The sequence below is a fragment of the Empidonax traillii genome, unplaced genomic scaffold (genome assembly GCF_003031625.1).
Source record: "Empidonax traillii isolate 1590-97213 ecotype Southwest subspecies unplaced genomic scaffold, ASM303162v1 scaffold303:size634589, whole genome shotgun sequence".
In the NCBI taxonomy this organism is placed as follows: domain Eukaryota; kingdom Metazoa; phylum Chordata; class Aves; order Passeriformes; family Tyrannidae; genus Empidonax; species Empidonax traillii.
The window spans coordinates 21,321-43,237 of NW_020955496.1; the positions used below are offsets into that span (position 1 = coordinate 21,321).

Below are 21,917 nucleotides of genomic sequence, written 5' to 3' on the forward strand. Positions count from 1 at the left end.
CTTTGGGAAGGAGAGAACTGTTACATTCCTGGAGGATACTCACAGAAACCCAACTATGAAGCCTAGCTAGAAAACAGTCACCCCAATATCCGTGGCAGAGCACTAACTCCATCTTGCTCAAACATATACTTTAGGTCCTGCATTTTTTTAATTTATGCCATGTGTCATGCCACAACCTTCTCCATTCTTAATCTTTAGTGCCTACAGTCCCGGGACCAGGAGCGCATCCTTACCAGCAGACCTGTCTTGGGAACTAGAGTCCCTTTCTTTTGTTTGCAACTGCATGTGAGAGATCAGCAGGACAGAGCAGATGGAAGAGGAGGGTTGAATTTGGAGAGGAACTTGGTGATCCATGCCTTTGCAACATGCTTTAAGCAGCCTGTAAGACTGCCAGGCCCCAGGGCACATACCCAGCTCCATCAGGAGATGGATCATGGCATGCAGCATTTGCCCTTCCCCACCAATTTATCGCTTTTCTGGTTCCACCCTACCATGTTCCATACATTTGGCCATCCACTTTTTCTAATTCTAGTTCATCCTTTTCAAGATGCAGAGACCAGAACTACACTCAAGGTGTAGGCAAACCGTGAATTTATGCGATGGCATAATGATGCCCTCTTTAGTCCTTCCTCAATCATTCCTAACATTCAGTTTTCTTTTTTGACTGCTGCTGAGCACAATGTCTATTTGGGTCATGTAACCTTGGGGTTTCACTTCTGAGTAGTACTAATAGGCTCAAAACTCATCATTTTATACATGAAGCTAGGAACATATTTCAACTCTGTGCCATACTTGTTTTATCAGCATTAAATTTCATCTGCCATGTAATTGCTCAATCACACAGTCTTGTAAAGTTCTGCGATTTTCTACTCTGCTCATGTCCTTGCTGCTTTGAATAACTTCATCCCATCAGCAAATCTTGCTACTTACTGCTTATTTATGGCACTTCTGGATTATTTATGGAAGTTACACAGTGCAGACTAATGGGGAACTCTGGTACAGACCTTACTCATTTGAAAGAATTGATGATTAAGGTCAGGTTGCGTGGGACCTTGTGCAATCTCATCTAGTGGGCGGCATCCCTGCCCATGGCAATGGGATTGAAACTAGGTGATCTTTAGGTGCCCTTTCAACCCACACCATTCTATGATTCTATGATTTATCCCTACCTCTGTCTTTTATGTTTTAAAAATATATCTGTACCAGCACCTTCTATTTTAGTTTATTATTATTATTATTATTATTATTGATAAAATTTCCTTGCAGAGGTTTTTGGAAATTTAAGTAGCATATATCCACCAGATGACCATAATTTTCATGTTTTTCCAACACTTGACAGAATTCAAAGGCAGGACTCCCTTTTACAGGAGCAATGTTGACTAAGCAACTTGTATTTCTCCCAGCATCTACTAATCCTGTATTCTGCTATTTCACAGATATTGTCCCTGTCCAGGGCAGAGGAGCTGGAACTTTAAGGCCCCTTCCAACCGAAACCATTCGTTGATTCTGCAATTTCTACTAATTCACCTGGGATAAATATCAGGATGTAGACCTGCAGTTCCCCAGAATTCCACTGTAGTCCCTCTCACAGTCTGGCATCAAGTTTTCTACCACGAAGTCTTCAGATGCTAAGAAAAATTCTGAGTAGTAGGTTACACACTACCGCAAGTCATTTAGCTTCTTAATTCATGATTCTGGCGAGAAACCCAGGACCAGCCCACTTGGGTATTTTCATCTCCACCATAACCTCTCCTGCAGCGGCTCCCATTTTCAGACAGATCCTCAACGGAGTGATGGTCCTGAAAAAAAAAAAAAAAAAACAAAACCAAAACAAAACAAAGAACCACAAACAAACAAAAAAAAACCTTGGAGGGGAATCCAAGCGCATCGTTCCCGATCGGCGGAGCTGGACAGCGGCCTCTCGGCCCGCCCCGCCCGGCCCCGCCTCGACCCGCCCGGCGCGGCCACCGCCCCTCCTCGGCCACGTTGGGGGCGCGCGGGTGGTGGGGGCGTGCAGGGGCGTTTTCTCCAGCTTATTTAATCGTTTTTCCCCTTTCCGTTAATACTTTAATTTGTTCGTTTATTTATTCGTTAAGCGGCAGCTCTCTGTTGCCCGGCGGCGGGGTGGCGGAGCGCAGGGGTCGGGGCGGGAGCAGCACCGGCCGCCCCCGGGGACCCCGCGTGCTCCTTGGCCGCAACATGGCGGGCGGGGAGCCCTTCGCGGCCGTGGTGTCCGCGCTGCGCGGCTGGTACGCCGAGGCCACCCCGCTGGAGACCTTCATCCAGCGGCTGGGGGAGAGCGGCGCCGGGGACGCCGAAGTGCTGCGGGGCGACGACGCCCCCTGCTACCGCACCTTCGTGGAGCAGTGCCTGGTGTGCATCCCCCGCGGCGCCCGCGCCATCCCCCGGCCCTTCACCTTCCAGCAGGTAGGAAGGAGCCCGGGGGGCGAGGGTCGGCCCCGGCAGCTCAGCCCTCGCCGGGCGGCGAGAGCGCTGCCGGAGGCCCGGGCGGCGGCGGGGGCTTTCCCGGGGGGCCGCTTCCTGCCCTCCATGTGAGCGCCGCGGCGGCGGCGGCCCCTGGTCCCTCGTGGCCGCTGCCCGCCGGGCCTCGCCTGCTCCCGCACAGCCTCCGCCGCTGCCGGCCCGAGCCGGCGGCGAGTGGTGGGGGATCACCGCCCTTCCCCTTCTCGGGAGGGTGGGCGAGCAAAGTTCAGGCGCTGGCGGGTGGAGAGCACGACAAGTCTGCGCGCATGGGGCTCCCCTGCCTCCCCGCTTCCGCTGCGGGGTCGGGGTGATCAAACCGAGCGTGGCCGGGGAGCGGCTGGAAAGGGAAAGTGCCACTCTCCTTACCTGCTCTTGGGAGGTGAGAGGAGAGCGGGGCAGAAAAGGTTGCGGGTCGGCGTTTAAGCAGAGGGAAGTTTTCAGAGAGGAAAGAAAGGCTGCTTTTCTCTCGGCACTGCCGCGTGCGTGAGCAGAGCCGTGCTATGGTAGGAAGCGGCCTTAGCGGGCTCGTGGAGTGGGTTTGAGAACTGCGTACGGAGTTGTTTAGTAGAACTTTTCTTTACATAAAAGGAAATGGAGGCCTCAAGAAAATGAGCGTTAGTTCCCTGGAGGTTAGAGCCTGCGCGAGCACGTATCCACGAACGCGTGCCTACAAACTTGGATCTAGGAGCGCGTATTTACGGGCACGGTGACCTGAAGGCCTTGGAGTCTGGGTTGCCGAGAGAGCCAGGGGGAGTAGTGTAGGGTTTTTCCTGGGCATGAAAACCAGGATCAAAAGGGCAGACATTAAAAAGACTTCCTTAAAGTCGTAGGCTTACGTTACTGCATGTAAACACCTTGTGGTACGCCTGAAGAGTCTTTCTTTTTTTGTATGGCACTTGGGAATCACTAATACTGCTTTGACAGCTTATGTCGAGGGCTGTGTGTCTTGCATGTCTTTTTATTTAAAGGGTATGTTGTGGTTTATGGAAGACTCAGTGAAAGAAGCTAATTTTCTTTTTTCTTTGTTTCTTCAGTTATCTAGTCAGGATGAAGTCGTCGCAAGAGTTCTGCAGAGACTGTGTGAAAAAGGAAAGAAGAATGTGCTTGCATATGGATACTCCTTACTGGATGAAAAGAGTTCTCAGTTCTACATCATACCATTATCAAATATATACAGCTACCTGCCCAATACTTCCACAGAAACTCTTCGTATGAGCGTCTTCTGGGAAACACTGTTGAGCAGGATAGGGGATGATGTGATGATGTATTTATTAGAACACTGTGCAGTCTTTATGCTGGTTCCCCCTAGTAATTGTTACCAAGTTTGTGGGCAACCAGTTTATGAGCTTATCTCACAAAATGTAGACTCATTCCCAGTATTTGTTAAACAGAGATTCTCAAAGCATAAGTGTAATAGGTTGCTTGACTATGTGCAGAAAAGACTTGATTTTCATAGAAAGTATCTTTCAAAGTCACATAGGTGGCAATGCAGACAAAGACTTGAAGATAATGTCTCCAGCGTGAGGAATAAAAAAACCAGCAAGATGCAAAGCTTAGTATCCAGTTACCAGTATTCTGCAAAAGCTGTTTCTAAAGCAAGCAAACAGATCAGAATGGTTACTGAACATCTGGAAAAAACGAATAGCTACAGTTTATGTTTGTCATTTACAGCACCATCTCTAAAAAGGAAGCTTCACATGGAACAGCTTGAAATTCCAGCGAAGAGAGCAAAAGTGGAGGAGAAAGTGAGAGAGGAAAAGGCTTGTAATCTTACTCATCATGTAAACCAAAGTATTTCCAAGAGATATGAAACTGGGTATGTAGCATCACATCCTGAAAGCCTCATTAAAAATAACCACCTTTCTCAAAGAAGTAATAGTGCTGTGTCTGGTCCCTCTTTAGTTCACACGTCTTGTGACAGGAAGAAGTTTGTGGCAGGTGAAAGCTCTCTTCTGCAAGGAGTTCAGAGTAAAAAACCTTTAAAGTCCAGCATTGAAATGCAAGCAGAGTCCTGTAGGAAAGGAGTAGAGATGCATATGTGTGAATCTCAGTTGAATTCTGTACAAATCAAGCCTGTGGAGGGTAGTTCTTCAAAATGCAGAAGGCGGGAAAGTCCCCCACATGATTTGGCAAAGAAGTTACCAGATAGACTCCTGCGTTCTACTGTGTACATTGACAGGAAGTCTCTTCTGTATTCTCGCAGGAGTTTCCAAGAATGTTTTCCTAAGTCATTTTCACTGAATCGCTTGCAGGGCTGTCAGACAGGTGGAAGAAGGCTTATAGAAACTATATTCTTAAGCCAAAATCCCTTGGAGCAAAGGCGTAACCAAAGTCTGCCACATCACAGCTGGAGAAAGAAGAGGTTGCCCAAACGCTACTGGCAAATGAGACATATATTTCAGAAACTGGTAGAGAACCATGGAAAGTGCCCTTACTTAGCTCTCTTGAAAAAAAATTGTCCCGTTTCCATATCTGACAGTGTGAGAAAAACCAATATGCCTCATCAGGCAGAGGTTCATGAGCAAGCAGGACAGTCTGGGACAGAGCCTACTAAATGTGTGACAAGCAGCAGATGTGAATCTGGTCACACTGTTGTGTCAGACAACTTACGTGCTCCTCTTGCAAAATCTGTGTGTGGAGAGTTGCAGAGTGAGGAGCAAAACCCAGGAGAGGTGTGTGATTCAGCACTCAGGGAGCTCCTCAAGCAGCACAGCAGCCACTGGCAGGTGTACATGTTTGTGAGGGAATGCCTGGAGAAGGTTATCCCTGCTGAGCTTTGGGGTTCAAACCATAACAAGTGCCGGTTCCTAAAAAATGTGAAAGCATTCATTTCCAGGGGGAAGTTTGTTAAGCTTTCATTGCAGGAGTTGATGTGGAAGATGAGAGTGAATGACTGCATGTGGCTTCGTCTAGGCAAAGGTACTTCTTATAGTAAAGAACTAAGTGGTGGGGCGGTCAGAGGACTGGTGGTCGTGTTTAAGGTGGGAAGGGTATTGAATCTGGAGTCAGAATTGCTGAGTTCACTGGTAATAACCATTGCTGAGAGCAAACCTAGTAATGTTTGTAACTGATGGTGGAACAACGCATAAGCCTGTTTTCCTTCCAAAACTTGTTTCCGTTCATGCTTTTTGTGTTCAATGGAATGATGTCTTCCTAAACATGAATTCAGAACCTGGGCCAAACAAAAAGCAAACCAAAACTCCTTCCCATCCACTTCTACCATCCAAATTGCAGTAACTGAAAATCCATTGAAGCATGACCTAAGCATGTAAGGAATAAATGCAATCTGCCTGTTTGTCACCATAAACCTTCAGAAAGAACTAAAAAGCAGATAAAGACAGTTGCAGTGGCATGTGTTTCTCTGCTATGGGAGGGAAAAAACAGGATTTTTTACCCCCTCACATCAACCCTGTGAGAAAGATGTGAGTATGGGACCCATTCAATACAGGGGTTGCCCAGCATAGAATCATAGAATGGTTTGGGTTGGCAGGGACCTTAAAGATCATCTCATTCCAACCCTGTCTGTGGGCAGGGACACCTTCCTCTAGACCAGGTTGCTTAGAACCCCATCCAACCTGGTTTCGAACACTTCCAGCTATGGGGTGTCCACAACTTCTCCGGACAACCTGTTCCAGTGCTTCATCACTCTCAGAATGAAGAACTTCTTTCTAACATCCAATCTAAACCTACTCTCTTTCAGTTTAAAACCATTGCCCCCTGTTCTATCACTGCATGCCGTTGTAAAAAGGCCTGTCACCATCTGTCACCTTCTAGAACCCTTCTCTAGGATCAAGAGACCCTTACTGAGCACTGCTTCAGGCTGGGTGCTTGGTGGTGCAGGAGTCACCTCACTGAGTGGTCCCTGGCTAAGAGCTTTCATGAGGGCATCAGATGAGTGCTCCAAATTCTCTGTGAATCTATTTCTGTTTAGTCCTCTTTTCAGATGACAGGTAAATCTTCTTCCCTCAGGTTTGTTCTTCAGACACTATCCTAGGATTTGAATCTAGGCTGAAGCTGTGGTTTTGTGGTTGACTGCTATAGGATCTAATGCGTATTTTCATTTTGCTGTGCTTCTGTTCTCCATCTATGAAATGTAGATTGCACTTCCTTAACTGGCATGTTTGCAGTATTTATTCTTAGCTGGTATTGTGCTTGGATCCTACAGTAATGTGAGCTGAAAATGGTATTCCTTTGTTAAAAGGTGTAGCAAGTGCTAAAATTGTGTGTGTCAGAGGCAGATTTAAAATTGATGTTTGAGAACTGATGTGAAAAGTAGGGGAAGTTACACTTTCATAAGAAACTCTTAAATCTTGGAAATATGTTATTTCTTGGTTTAGAAACTATGGTTCAGAAACATGCCTTTCAAAATGCTGAGGAGTTAAATATTTTAGGTAGGCCTTATCCTAAAATATACACTTGGTTCATAGCCATTTGGGACATCTTATCTTTAAAAAATGTAACACTCTTGTTCTCTGGCTGTATTCCAGGTAAAGCAACACATAAGCTTGATTTGAATTTTGATTGCAATTCACAACTCCATTGGGATTGAAGTTTAAACACACATTTAATTGCTTTGCTGCACTGAAGGTGTTTTTTTTCCTCCAAATGCAGTAGTAGTGGTTTCTTGTCAGGTCCCTGAATTGTAGTCATCATTTACATCTGTTGTCAGGAACTTAGAAAACAAATAATCTAGTTCCAGAAGAGGTACTAGTTCCAGAACAGCATCCTAATTTAATTTGCATATTACAAGTGCACAGTGCAACTCTTCAGTTCAAGAGTTTTCTGACAGTCATTGGACATTTTTTGTTGGTGTTACTTGGCTTCTGCTGAAGTGAATACTCTTTATGGTAGTTGTTTCTTAGGTGCTGTAAATACATGAAAATGTCTACCCTGAAGCTCACAAAAACTAAACAAGGTAGAGAACTGGATATTTATTTCCATTTTATAAGTTTCACTGTTAAGCTTCAGCTCTGTTATGTCAAAATTAAGCTGTTCTTAACTCATTCGTGCCATAATCATGATTTGTGCTATGCAGCTAAACTAGTATTTCTGTTCAGTTTCTTTAAATGTCCTGTTGTCTTTTGCTAAATTCCACTGGTTAAATTTAATCAGAAAAATTATGATTGGAAGTTGGCAAAAAAATCATTATTGTAGCCCTGTGTATTATTCCCTGCTCATCCATATTTAGATATCATTACAGATCTGTGTGGCCTTAAATTTGACAGTAGTTAGGAATGTTCTGTGTTCATAATTATTTTCCCATCTACATATAGGAAGTGCGGATGGACTTGGGGTGATTTGAATTTTTTTTCTTTGACTGCAGCAAAAGGTTTTATATAGGATGTCTGAAATAAAGCCTAACCCTGAAATTAATTTTCAGGGGGTTGGGAAATCTGAATGTCATTCTCATCCCCAAATCATCCCAGTTTAATTTTGCTCTTTTTTTACTTTTTTTACTTTTCAGCCTTTTGCTTCCTTTTTTTTAAAAAAAAATATTTTATGTTGTAGTAGATGTTTCTTTTTATTTTACCTTTTCTTTTACAATAATCTTGCCGCTGTGCATTAAAGGTCTTGCCCAATCAATGTTGGGGGAAGAAAGGAAGTCTTTGGACTACTAATGGCATGTGCTTGTATCCTCTGTGTAAGTTTGTCACTGCAGATTAGTTTCTGTGTTTGTACTTTAAGCTTTCGTCAGTCACGTTAATACCGGTGCAGATTTGGAGTGGCAGCTGTGTAATTGTTTGTACTTGCTTCTTTTCTTTCAGCTGACCTCAAGCTAAGGAAATAATGTTGTGGGGGGGTTTTTTGTATGTTCTGTTTCTTTGCTCATACAAATAGTTGATAATTACTATAACTACCTTTGAATTGTTTATTGAAGGTGATCACTTTGTTCCTGCCGATGAACATTGTTTCCGTGAAGAACTTCTGGCCAAATTCCTATACTGGCTGATGGATACCTATATTGTTGAGTTGCTCAGATCATTTTTCTATATCACCGAGACCATGTTCCAGAAAAACATGCTTTTCTACTACCGAAAGTTTGTTTGGGGCAAGTTACAGAACATTGGAATTAGGTAACACAAGAAAAGTAATTAAACATTAATGGAATATGTAGAAATACTGTGTTTTGTAGTGTAAAGTATTATTTCTGCTTTAATTTGTTGCCTGTTTATCCTTCTTTTAATTGCCTAATTTCCTAAAAGAAAATTAAGCCTGTCATTGTAGCATGCACAATTTGCAATTTCAGAAATATATTAAATGGGAAAATTGATGCAAATTTAGAATTCTTCAGTAGGAGAAACCTTTGCAATAATAAAATCCCTTATGAAGAGATTTCTGTTTTTTGATAAGTAAATTTTTTACACCTTTTAGCAGTGAGTGAAGCATAGTAATAGAATCCCAGAGTATCTTTGTGATTTTAAAAATACTCAATTTGCTTCAACTGCCTTAATTTAAAATCAACAAAACCAAACATCTGCTGAAATCCTGTAATACTCTACTCATAAAAGTCAGACAGTAGCCTTGTGATTTTAGGGGTGAGGTTTTTTTAAGGGATTTAGAAGCCAGAGCTGCTTTTTTAGTGCAGCTGTGGAATTCCATGCTGGTTTTTGGTCTTAAAAATGCATGCATGAATTTAAGTTAGGGCATTAAGGTAAAGTTTTAAGCAATTAAGTAAGAAAATAGGAAACACCTGAAGGCAATTTTAATGAACAGTGTTGTGCGCCAATCTACATAGTTCGCATCTTTCAGGTTTTCATTATAAAATGTTGGTGTCTGAGAGAGTTTTGGAACTGAAAAATGAGCATACTTGATGTCTTGTGTTTTACTGGCTGTTCTTTATAGTGAATGTTTTGCTTTTGCAGTGATCTCTTGGTCTACAATGTTATATGTGTGATTTTTTCCCCTCCTGCCCCTCCACTCCCTGATTTCAGCACTGATATCTCCAGTGCAGCTCTTTGCATATATGTTTGCACATAATGGGGCCTCGATCTTGCTTGCAGTTGTAGCACAGATTATGCACTTTAAATAGTAGTAGTAGAATGTAATTTTCAGTCCCACACATTCTGTTTGTCTTATCTTCAAACTAACACCCTAAGTGTTGCAATTAGTGTTTTATGCAGGTGTAATGTACTTAAAGGCTATTTTTTGGCATGAAGTACGATCAAGTAATTTTTACATAATAGAAATACTGCTGTTTTTAGTGGGGTATGTGATTTAAAGAAAACAAGTAACTTGGGGTTTAGCTCTTTTGTCCCTCTTCCCTGTTTCCCATAAAAACCCAAGGTGCTTTGCACTTCAAAGACCTTAATATAGGCTCATCTTGTTTCTTCTGATTTCTTCCCTGCACATTTCCCCACCATAAAGGAAGCTCCTTCTCACCTTTGGCTCAGGAGGTCCCTGAACTGCAGCTGGAGAAACATTCCAAGGATGTGCTGCTGTGCGCTTGCCAAAGGCGTGTTCTAAGAACAGGATGTTTGCTGTTGGCCACAGGATACGTAGTTTATAAGGACTTGTAGTCTGATCCCAACAGTTGTACTTAATCTTCACTGACAGGGCTTTCAGCACTGCTTTTTCAAATGTGTAGTGCAATGTGATATCTGCCAGCGGTTCAGTTTACTGCATTCATACAGGTGGTCAGCTGCCTACTTCACATGGGAGGAGAGAAACTGGGGGTTAACAGATATTGGGAAACAGGTGTTTATGGCTGCCTTGGCCATACTGATGCTGTTCAAGCACTGTCCTCTTGTAACCAGCCAGTGTTTTCAGGCACTGTTGGTGAATCAGTGCCAAACGCTGTTAAGCTGCTTCCATCTTCCCTGGAGGAGTATCTTGAGGCCTCAGTTGTTCACTAATGTCTGTTCTGTGATTATTCTGATTCTCCTCAGCTGGAGCTGCTCAAAGCTGTTGTTCTGAGCGGGTTTGCAGAAAGGCATTTGTAGCTATTGATTCCTTTCCATTTCTTCTGCATCCTCCTTTGGAAGAAGAGAATGAATGGAACAAGCATGGACTGAGTGGACCTGGACTTTACTTGTGAGCTTATCTTTGCACTGCATTGTCGTTAGGGAGTAAATCCTCTTCCTGAAGGACTGTCCATATGAGTAGATCATCCTATGCGAATCCCTCTCAAGGATACAGGCGGTGGTTCTGACAGGGGACCTGGATCTCTGTTTGCCGTGCTGCGTTGGTGGTGTGAATGTGCAGGTCACTTCACAAAGACAGCTTTGTGTTGATTTTTGAAGCTATACCAAACTTCATACCCTAAATTAAGAACAGTATTTACTAAGAAAAAGTATTTCATGATAAGGTTGCTTCGAGTTCCATGGCCTGCAGAATGTAAAATTATGTTTTAAAAATAGTAAGCGCAGTGCTGTTGTGACAGCATATGTTTTAAGGCTCATACTCTATCTGCCTTTGCCATATACAGTGACTGCTGAGGATTAAAAATGCTGCCGAAATTCTGAATCTCACCCATCGGGTTGCAGTGGGATGTCAAAAGACAGCAGGACCATCCACTCAGCTTCATCCAAGTTCCCGTGCTTAACAGCATTGTGAGTGTGCTGGTGAGAGCAGCATGGTTCAGTGGCTGCTACATTAGCACACAGTCAAAATCATTAGCAATGCTATAGATGCCGTGAAATAAGCAAAATTACATGCAATTCTACAGCTGGCCAGAGGTAGTAGTGAGGTCTTTGTTTTCAGTTTCAAAGGATGTCTTTGCTTTTTTTATATACTGATTGAGGTTGGTTGTGAATTTTTTCCCCTCCCTTCTTGACTGTGAGCTACAAAGGGATGGGATGGAGATTTGATAATTCATTTTTTTCTACTGAACTGGAGTCACTTGATTTGTCTTGGTGATCTACCTAATATTGCAGTAGAGGATGAAGTTTATGTGTTTAAGAAAGAATGTAGTTCTATAAAAAATATTGATCTCTATCTGTGGAAAAGCAGTCACTGGTTCTTTCTACTTTACTTTGGGCAGCATCTGTACAAGGAATTTAATTCCAGAGTTGGAATATAAATCCTCAAAACTCCTTCTCTGTAATAGCTCAACTTGCCTGCCCTGGGTTGTGTACCTCAGATCTCAACACTCCCAAGCAACTCGATCGTTACCTTGTATGTGAGTTGTGCTGGGATACGAAGGCATACAGACATATGCAGATTGTGTGCCTTTCTTACCTGCATCCTTGCCTTCTTGGGTGTCTCCCAGTGCATGCTTAACAGGTTTCCACCATCCACTGACTGCCTTTTGTGTGGCCTACTTTTGCTAACCATCCCAGTGAGGGATGTGAAAAATCTTCATGCATGTTTAGATTCATGTTTCCTCTTTTGCAGGGACTTGAATTGCCTAGTTTCGCTTCCCAGCGGAGTACCATAACCACTATATTGTAGGGCTTTTTAGCACGGCATATTTTGCCCTTCTGAACAATACAAGCAGTGCAGGAGATTGATCCAGGTCTTTTATGTTGCAAGTCCGGTACTTTAATGCTGCATCATAAGTAAAAGCAAGGGCTTTTACTCCACCGCCTTTTCCTGACTCATTGTATGGGAAAGTATTGATTTGGGCTAAGCTACACTGAACCATAAATCCTGAGGGGGTGTTTGAGGGGGAAACATGTTTCCCAGTAAGATGAACTTACACTGTTCAGAACTGTGACTTGGGAGCCTTTGGTTTTTTATTATTTTCTGCTTCTCGCTTCAGCTGACACCTGCTCATCAGGTCAGTCCTGGATATCTAAATGCCCTTATGTTTTGTATGTACCCTAGCATCTCAGTTAACTATAACTTTTAATAAGTAGTGGGTCCCCTAAGTGTTAGGAGTGGAACAGCCCATCACAGGGTGTAAGTCTTTTCAGAAGGTTCTATTCAACTTTGTTAATGTTTTTCAAACTTCTGAAACCATCAGAAATATACAGGGTCCTGCTTCTTGCATAAAGCATAATGTTCAAATATATTCAGCTAATCTTTGCTTAAATTTTATTTTGTGTTAACTAAGAGAGGGTTTTATTTGCATCAAGCAGAAATGTGTACTCCCTTCTTATTGTATTACACTGTCATTAAGATACTGTAAAATTGCTCTGAAACCTGGATTTCCATGTCACTTTCTGCAGAGGTTAGTATTTGTATTATCTTAGAAAAATATTTGGCTTCAGTTATCATAAAGACATTGCATGCTTTAACTTACCGCCTTTCCTACTGCTTACACTAAGGGTGTATTTGTATTTCAGAAACCATTTTGCCAGAGTACATCTACGACCTTTGTCTTCAAAGGAGATTGAAACTGTCCGTCAAAAAAAATATGTTCTTATGGCATCAAAACTCCGGTTTATTCCCAAACTAAACGGGTTAAGACCCATAGTAAAAGTGAGCGGTGTTGTTGAAGCACAAGCATTCAGCAGGGAAAGCAGAGAAAAGAAGGTTTTTATTTTCTTTATTGTTTTATGTGCTTTTGATGTAGGCAACTAATAAACTGAGTAAGGGTTTTTGTTACATAAAACTAGTTTTGATGTGGTCAACTGGAACATTCTAATCAGAAAGACTGAATTGGTCTGTTACAACTTAACTTCTCCGTTCCCAATGTTTAGTTACCATTAGCCTTCCATTCCGGAATCACATACACTCATTTCCGTAAGAGAAGCTTGCAGACAGAAGTAACAGAATGGCATGGCTTGTCGAGTAATCCCATTTAGTTTGGGATAGATCCATCTGGCTTGTTGGGATTTACCTGGATGCTGATTGTGCATGTTGACTGGCTAGTTGTCTGTGGAGCCAGATCAATCCAGGGAGCTGATCAATGATGAACTGGGTGTGTTACTGAAGAAGGTCTAAGAAGGACAAGGAAGCTGGATTGAGCACAGTGAGGGAGATAGGAAGGAAGCTGAGAATAACTCCAGTGTGAGAAAAGAGACAGAACATGCAGTACACAGAATAATCTATTTAATCTTTGCTATCATACCTGTATAAAGTACCTCCAGGGGCTCAGATGGTGGTGCAGCTGGAGTTAGCATAAAGTCTCAGGGCACGTGTTCTTTTTGCTCTTCTTGTTGCAGTTGTTATCTCCAGCAGAGAGAATGAATGATATTTAAGAAATTACCTTCAAATCAGTGGCAGTTTTATTTGGTGGTATTCATCTGTTTATTTCTGTAACTGTTGATTTCCAAGAGTCAAGTACAGAAACAAAAACATTTTCCATAGGATTTAACTGTACCAAAAAAAAAAAAATTCTCTAAGGCTGTTTTTGGCTTCCAAGTATTTGCTGCAGCAATATTCAGGCTTTCTGAAAGCTTCTGTTGACCAAAACAATATAGTAAATAAATAAATTTAATCTCAAACTTCATCTAAACATGAAATCTCTGTTTTTCACAGAGTTTAATATGTTTCAGCATAATTTAAGGTGATTCTCTTTGGTCTCTTTAGATGCATCATTACAACACTCAACTAAAAAATCTATTTAGTGTGTTAAATTATGAACGGACTATAAACACCAGTTTTATAGGCTCTTCTGTGTTTGGGAAAGATGATATCTACAAGACATGGAAACAGTTTGTTATGAAGGTTCTTGAATCTGGTGGTGAAATTCCTCATTTCTACTGTGTAAAGGTATGTATTTTTAATTACATATTTACGCTAGCTTTTCAAAACCAGCTTGTGCAGATACTTTTACAACTGTAATAGCTGTGATCTGACTGCATAATTATTTCCTTTTCAAGATAAACTTTCATGCATACCTAACAAAGACTCGGGTTGGTTTTTCAGTGTGGGTGATTGGTTGCTTTTTGTGGATGGGTGTCCCTGCAGTACCACTTCCTGTACTGGATATTTTTATATCCATCTTTCTGTCATGTAGAAGCTCTTGCTTTTTGAAGTTACCTTTATACATTGGGTATAAAAATGGGACAAAGATAAAAGCTTGGATATGCTTTTTGAACCATCATCCCAAATGCAAACCAGAAAAAACTTACTATGTGCATTTGGATAAATTCAGTATCTTTTTAAAAATTGATCTGTTCTATCTCAGTATCATTAGTTTCTGTTGAAAATGAACTCTTCTGGTGTTTTTTCCCAACACTTCCTTCTCCTGCTTTGGAAAAATAAGTGCTTGTCGTATCCCACTATTTGAAGGAGTTTCTTCTTCACACTTTTGTTTTCTGTTATGTGTAGCAGGCAACATTTTGTGTTTGAACTCAATTCATAGCTTTGAATTGGGGCAATGTATACACACGTATGTAAATTTCACATTTATCTATATTATAGTGGAATGACACTGTTGTCTCTCAGATGTTAGTTGTCATCCTATCCTTTCAGTGATTGTCTCATTATCTTTCAAGCCAAAGAATCATGTCATTGACATAATTATACTTGTTGCTTCTTTAGAAGAGTTTCAGTTTTGACTATGACAAATGCAAGCAGAGGTAGGATTGCAATATGAAGTTTAGGAAAGGTAAAATACGTAGATTTGCAACTTTCCAAAAGCCTAAGATGTCACATCCATGATCACATGGCAAGTTTCTTCAAATATTTAAACATATAAAAATATCAGCAATTAACTTAAATGATTGAGGGTTCAGTGTTGGATTTAAGTTGCATATGTTATTTTCTTCTGAACTGTGCTAAAACTGATGGTTTGGATGTCCCTTGTAAGGGAATACTCATTGATGAGTGGGGAAGAATTTTGCAGATAAGCAATGAGTTTTTGTTTAGTCACAAGTTTGGACTGAATGATGTAATAATTTCACTTCTATGAAAGCCTTGCCTAAATGCTTTTTTTTTATGCTACCACAATATTTGCAGCTATACTGATGAATACATAATGGAAGATATTTCGTGTATTTCAGGCTGATGTGTTCAGGGCTTATGATACCATTCCTCACAAAAAACTCGTGGAAGTGATTTCGCAAATCTTAAAACCTGAGAAGAGAACTGTGTACTGCATACGGCGCTATGCTGTGATTATGATTACCGCAAGTGGAAGAGCCAGGAGGTTCTATAGGAGACATGTATGACTTGCTGATTTCTTCTGTTTGCTGTAGATATATTTTGGTCCAAAGAAAGTTTTTATTTATAACTGTGTTTAGGGTTTTTTTAGTTGCAGTTTGAATACTTCATAAACTCTTTTTTAATAGTGTTTGACATTTTCCAGAGGTAGAAAAGCTTCTTTTTTCTATGTACTATTTAAAGTTTTTACTCACTCGTAGGAAGAATAAAGATAAATACATTGTGGAAATAGAGATGTGTGAGGGAGACATTTAATTTTAGCAGTAGCAGAATCATTGTTTTAAATTAACTGGGCCTTTGGCCTTCACTGAATAAAAAAATCTGTTACTGAATTTTCTATTGCTTTTGTTGTTTATTTCTTCACAATTTATGCAAATACGCAGGTTTCTACTTTCAAGGATTTTATGCCAGACATGAAGCGTTTTGTGTCCCAGCTTCAGAAGAGTGCCTCATTGCAAAATGCAATAGTAGTTGAGCAGGTAAGTATTGTGAGGCTTCTTTTCAACTGAAAAAGAAAGTTACAGAAGAATTAGAGGAAGATTGGGAATTTTGATTGAATGTACATATTATGTAGTGACACCATTTCTCTTCTAGTTACCCAACACCTTTTGTAGAAAGCTTTCTGTCGTCTCTTCTTTGATGTTTATAACAGGCTCTCAGTGTTCAGTGGGAGGAGTGCAACAGGCAGTAAATCTGACAAAATGTCCTTCTAGACTTTTCCTGGATTTTCTCACTGTTGTCTCAAGCTTTCATTTTAACCGGTGTTTTCTTTTTCCTAACTTCATTGTTTCTTTTAAGAGCTTTCAAGTGAGAAATTAACTATCTAATAAGGAAGGACTTAAACACTTGCTGTCTCCAAATCATGAGAATAAGAAAAACGTATTCTAAGCCAAGTAGCTAAGAATGTGGCATCTTGAATAGCAAACTTCACAGAAAAGAAAGATGACTTTTTTTAAGAGCTTATTTATGCCTTATAAAAGAGCTTATTTTAAAGATTACCTACCAAGATATGATAAGAATGAACACTTCTTTAGAGCATTTAAGGCAACACAAAGTAAGAAACTCTTTCAGTTTGTTTTAAGAGACTTCTCACTTTTAATGAAATAAAGTATGGTTAAGAATTACCTGTATTTTATATTTACTCCAACTGCGGCTTTGTTGTAAGAAGCAAGCATTCTTCTGTTTTAATTTTTGTGATGCCAGTGTTTGTTCCCAAGAGTTTCTTCTGTGCAAGGAGCATGATAGAGAAAGGCATAGATGTAGGTGATATGCTCAGTTTCTTAATGCATTTTAATCCTTGAAATCATAGTGGTTTATAATAATATCGTCATACAAGATTACCTGAGCTTCAGATGACCAGACAGGTATTTTCTAACAGGCTAATAATTCCCTTTAAATTTTTCTTTTTTAAACCTTCCAGTGGAAAACGACAAGGTTGACATAAGGTAATTTCTGACATACAAGTAAAATGATCTTGTGCATCTGTGGATGTAGGAGTAGAATATACAATGTGGCTGGTGTACAATTCCAGGGTCCTACAAAAAGGAGAAAACCTAATGAGTACATAGATGAAAATGAAAAATAAATGGATCTATGATGATGTATAAGTACATTGTATTTTGGGGTTTTTTTGCAGTGTACGTTTGATTTAGATAACTGTGCTAGATATTGCATGAACAGCAGCATTCTATTTAAAATTACTACATTTGAAAACAATTTGCATGTCATTTTAAAAGGACAGAGTACTCTGAGAAGAATATCATGTCAGACCTGGTGTCTGTACTGGAGGTACATCATGTTATCTTGTCGATGCAAATAGTTGTCATCTCACACGGCTCTGTCAAAAGTTGGGTGCATTTGTCTGCTGTCTATTCTGCTTTAGTTTGCATGAAGTCATTGTTAAAGGTATTCAAACTCTTCTAAATTGATTTATTTATTAGAGTTTTTAACACAAAAAGCTTTTTAAGTATTAGGCGGACAGTCATGCATAGAATCACTGGTAATATCTGGCAAAGTAGGTGTTTTGCAGCAGAACTGGCAAGTGAGTGTATCTAGGCTTGGGAAATCTTAACAGAATCCTGACTTAATCACAACAGTTACGGAAGTTGTCCTGCAGGACAGAAACTGACCAAAGGAGCGAGGTCTCACAGACTGTAATAATCCAATATAATATGCCAGCACTTTAAAAAGTGGGTTTAGATGTTGTATTCAATTTCTCCTAATGCAAAACAAAAGAGGGAACACCCACTTGTTGGATGTGAGCAGCTTTTTAGTACGTATATCCAGATCTTGGGTTTAGGGTTTGTTTTTTCATACCTAGGGGTTTGAACTGCTATAGTCTACTCTTTTTAAGATTTCTGTTAATTTTCAAAGTTTATACTGTATTTTTTGTTTCAAATCTTGTTTTGTTTTGTCCTATTTCTAGAGCTTAACTTTTAATGAGACAAGTACCAGCCTCTTTAATTTTTTTCTTCAAATGATACATAACAACGTTCTGGAGATTGGAAACAGGTAAAAAAGAAGTTAGTTTTTCTTTGTATAGCATGCTTGATTTGTTTGAGTTTTCTGTTAAGGATACTTTTAATTGACTCAGGAGACTTTTGATAGCTAATTTTTAAAGATTTTTATTTCATGTTAATTTGAAATTAAGCTCCGAAAAAATGTGAAGGGTTTGGAATCCAACTGATTCTGAATAAAATTTCTCTTTCCAATCTGGATGATGTTACCTGTACACAGAATACATTATTTCATAGATATGTAACCTTCTTCAGCTGAAAGTTTTAAGTGTAATTCAAAAGGAAAATACTTAAAAATGTTAAGATCTATAGTGGTGAAAAAAAGCAACTGGTGACAAAGCAATGTGACATACAGGCAATCATGCGTAGGCCTTGTTTATTCATGTCCTTGTTGTGGAAAATTAAACCTTTTCTGCATGGTTTTGCTATTTGGCAAGTTGCAATAGAAATAAAAGGCAATAGCAATAGGAATTAAAATTTGGCAACTCCATAATTAAGGATCAGATGTTAAGAGGATAACAATGCAGATTTCTTCTTATGTTGGTGCTTATGTTTTACGTGTAGGTAAAATGCCACCTGTAGATGACAAATGTCTACCATGTCTAGAAAGCAAGTGCTTACATGACCTTTGTTTGTAAATTCAGAGTGAAGTGTATTAGAACAAGTATTACCTTCTTGTGCTTGAAAAAATACGTTTATTTTAGAATACTTAAAGGACTGAGGGAGAGGGAGGAGAGCTTTCAAGGAGGCAAACAGAAGGGCATTTGTAGGTTTTTCTGGCACTGATGCTTACGCTCACTGTGTGAGGGTCATGAGAATGCTGATGTGGCATGACTCTTAAGAGTAACTGACCAGCATCAGTATGTTTCTTGAAAGTTGAATGGTTTTACAGAAAGCACAGTCTGACAAAGCCAACTTTGCACTTGAATTCAGTCAAGCTGTAACAAAAAATAATGTTTGTACTGGAATGAGTTTACACCATTTAAGTAGCTTATTCTCATTTGTTCAGAAAAAAAACCAAAACTGCAAATAAGGTTAGTGAATGAATAGACTCTTTAACTGATGGTTCTCAAAAAGCTATCACAGTCAACATTCACTTGATGTTTTGAGAAAAATGCTGATTTTTGAGCTGGGCACCTAGAAGGAATCTTTGAATACCATTTGATACATTTATCAAAGGTCTGTAAAGTAAAGTTCCTGCTAGGAAAATTTGCAGATGACTCAAAACATAGGTAAGATCAATGCTCAAAAGTAGTATGTGGCTCTGATATCCAGTTGGATAATTTCATTCTGTTCAGCTTCACCAAGCCATTCATGTAGTAATGTTGAAATGGACATTATAACATCTCCCTATTTCAAGGAAGTGTTGTGAAAATAATTCCCTTGGGCTTTGTGAGGCATAACCCTTCTGTTGCTGCCAGCACAAAGAAAGGCACAAGTTCTTGGAGGATTTGGAGGATTGTCTTCAGTATCATATCTAGATTTGATACATTACTATTACTCTGTGTGTTATTATGGGCTGTACACAAGCAACAAAGTAGAAGTATTAATGAACCTCCCCCTGCTATGTCTGTGTGAACTCTTTGAAGCTCTGAGAAACAAATCAAGATTTGCTTCTTTGCAAAATGACAACTGACAATCTCAGAGAACTTTTCAAGCAGGACGCGGGGAGGTTTACTATAATTACAAATAACAAAGGTTAGCATTTCACAGGATGTAATGATTTTTCCTAACTAGAAGTAATATAACTTCATGCCTGAGGAGCTAAATGAGGAAATAAATGTGATTTAGACTGTAGCTGGGATGTATAAAACCAGATTGTGCTGTATTGGGCTAAGCCATCAGAAATTTCTCTAAAATTAAGATACTATTTATTTTGCGGGGGGAGGAAATACCACAAGAAACAAACCAAAACCAAAGCCCCTATGAAAATATTTTCCTTGACCTGGTCATGCTGTGCAAGTATAAACAAAGGATAAACACCGCAGCAGTAATTGAAAATAAATACGTTATAGTTTGAAAGATCTGCCCAGTGCACTTTGTTTCTTGTACAAGAACACTTCTTTTGAAGCTGTGTGAGGTGTAACATAAAGAATTAAAAAGCTTAAATTAAGGCTGTCCCTGCAGCTGAAGGAGACATTGTGGTTTGAGATCAGTTTTAAGATTTCTTTTGTTTGATGATAGTTGTTCCTAGAGTTTGTTAATATGAAAGGAATATCTGTATTAGTTGGGTTTTTTTTGCTCTTTAACTTAAAACTTCTGGATCCATATGTAGATTCTTAGATGAAAGGACAAACAAATATAAGTGAGACTAACTGGCGAACATATACTGTATTTCTTATTGAAATAAAATATATTATACTTGAAATAAAAAATATTTAATGACTGTCGTGATCTTGTTGCATGTTTTGATTTTTTGTTTTCTTTTATTCTTTATTAGGTACTACTTACAGTGCTGTGGAATTCCACAGGGCTCCATTTTGTCAACCTTACTTTGCAGCTTATGCTACGGAGACATGGAAAACAAATTGCTCTGTGGAGTGCAGCAGGATGGGTAGGGATGCTTTGTTCTGTGCTCTGTTATAGTAGTGCAGAATACATGGTATATGCATTAGTCATTTTCTCCAAAGTTTAATTTTGAATTTGAAGGATTTCCAACCCTTCATTAGGAGTGTGGTGCCCACAAACATCTCTGCAGCTTCAGTGAAACTGTGGTTATTTTGTGTCATAAGATTAGAAGTAAAAGTGCAGAAAAGAAGTTTTCCTATATCTTTGGTTTTCCTATATCTTATTCTTACAAAGAGAACTGTATTTAGGTATGCTGTGAAGAGTCTGACAATCTGCTTTTGTACATCTAAGAAGTTTATGGTTCTTCCATGCTCATTCTCACATCATCTGTGGTCTTTTGACCTCAGACAAGATAGGATGTTTGTTACAGGCTTCCTGATATTCCAGGGTTTTGCCTGCGGGTTTTCCAATCCACTGTGTGTAAATCTTAACATTTTATCAAGGAGTTATTGCAGAGTTTTTGTGAGGGATGTTGGTTCTTGTTTGAAGCCCTGTGTGATTCTTGGTAAATCTTCTCAGCCTTTGTGCCCTGCATGTGCTTGCTTCTTAGGAGCTTGGTAGAAAGCTAACCTGATAAAAGCTTTACTTCTTTATTATCTCTAAAAATTTTGGGGTCCCTTTTCCCTCCATGTGAACTGGAGGTAAAACTGAATCCCAGATCAGGGTATTTGGGCATGAGCTGGACCCTGAAACCTGTCTGTGTTCAGATATCTCCCTTCATTGCTGTGAATTCTATCCTAAGAAAGAAAAAAGAAACAGAATTGTGTAGGAATACTCCAGATAGGTGCATCTGTCTGGTATCTCTTCTTGGGAGGCTCATTGTGCAATGGAAGATCTCAGAATTTTAAACATATCCCTACAAAACTAGTAGAGTTCTTACAGGCTCTGGGTCACTGTGATGAGTCTGAACAGTTGTCTATTGTTTTCAAAGGCTATTGTTTATGAAACTGGAATTACGAAACTGATTTAGAAGAATGCGTTCCCTAGTGCAGCAACTGGTTTTACAGAAAATAGATTTTAGACTATTGCTTAGGTGCATGTTGAATGATTTTGAAAATTACCTTTTAAGTCAAAAGAATAATGGTGGCTGTTGACTTGGCTAGGCAGAGGCACAGCTGATCTGATCATAGCGATGACAATACTCTTGCTTTGAAGAGGAGACTTTACAAGATCATCTCCAGAGCTTCTGTGATCTGCTAGGCAGGATTTATCAGAAAAACATGGGTGTTCTTGGGATCTTAATTCTGTTGGAAAATTCCAGCCTTTACAGTGGTAGATGGCAGTCTGTTTTACATTCAAGTTATAGCTTCATAAACAAGTTATTATATGGTAAACAAAGATAAAGAATTAGAGCCC

The 21,917-nt window shown here is 39.9% G+C and overlaps 1 protein-coding gene across 6 annotated transcripts in view; it reads left to right on the plus strand.

Moving 5' to 3' along the window:
* The first annotated feature begins 2,032 nt into the window (after window positions 1–2,032).
* TERT (telomerase reverse transcriptase) overlaps window positions 2,033–21,917 on the plus strand; it is a 30,523-nt gene continuing 10,638 nt past the window's right edge. For 5 of the 6 annotated variants that reach the window (XM_027890923.1, XM_027890922.1, XM_027890925.1 and 2 more), the window contains exons 1-9: window positions 2,142–2,427; window positions 3,519–5,403; window positions 8,363–8,558; window positions 12,711–12,900; window positions 13,900–14,082; window positions 15,318–15,479; window positions 15,861–15,956; window positions 17,903–17,988; window positions 20,434–20,547. In XM_027890923.1, coding sequence (XP_027746724.1) covers window positions 2,200–2,427; window positions 3,519–5,403; window positions 8,363–8,558; window positions 12,711–12,900; window positions 13,900–14,082; window positions 15,318–15,479; window positions 15,861–15,956; window positions 17,903–17,988; window positions 20,434–20,547 — 3,140 coding nt within the window. In that variant the 5' untranslated portion in view covers window positions 2,142–2,199. Of the gene's footprint in view, window positions 2,428–3,518; window positions 5,404–8,362; window positions 8,559–12,710; window positions 12,901–13,899; window positions 14,083–15,317; window positions 15,480–15,860; window positions 15,957–17,902; window positions 17,989–20,433; window positions 20,548–21,917 lie in introns of all 6 variants that reach the window. The other variant, XM_027890924.1, reaches the window with a different exon arrangement.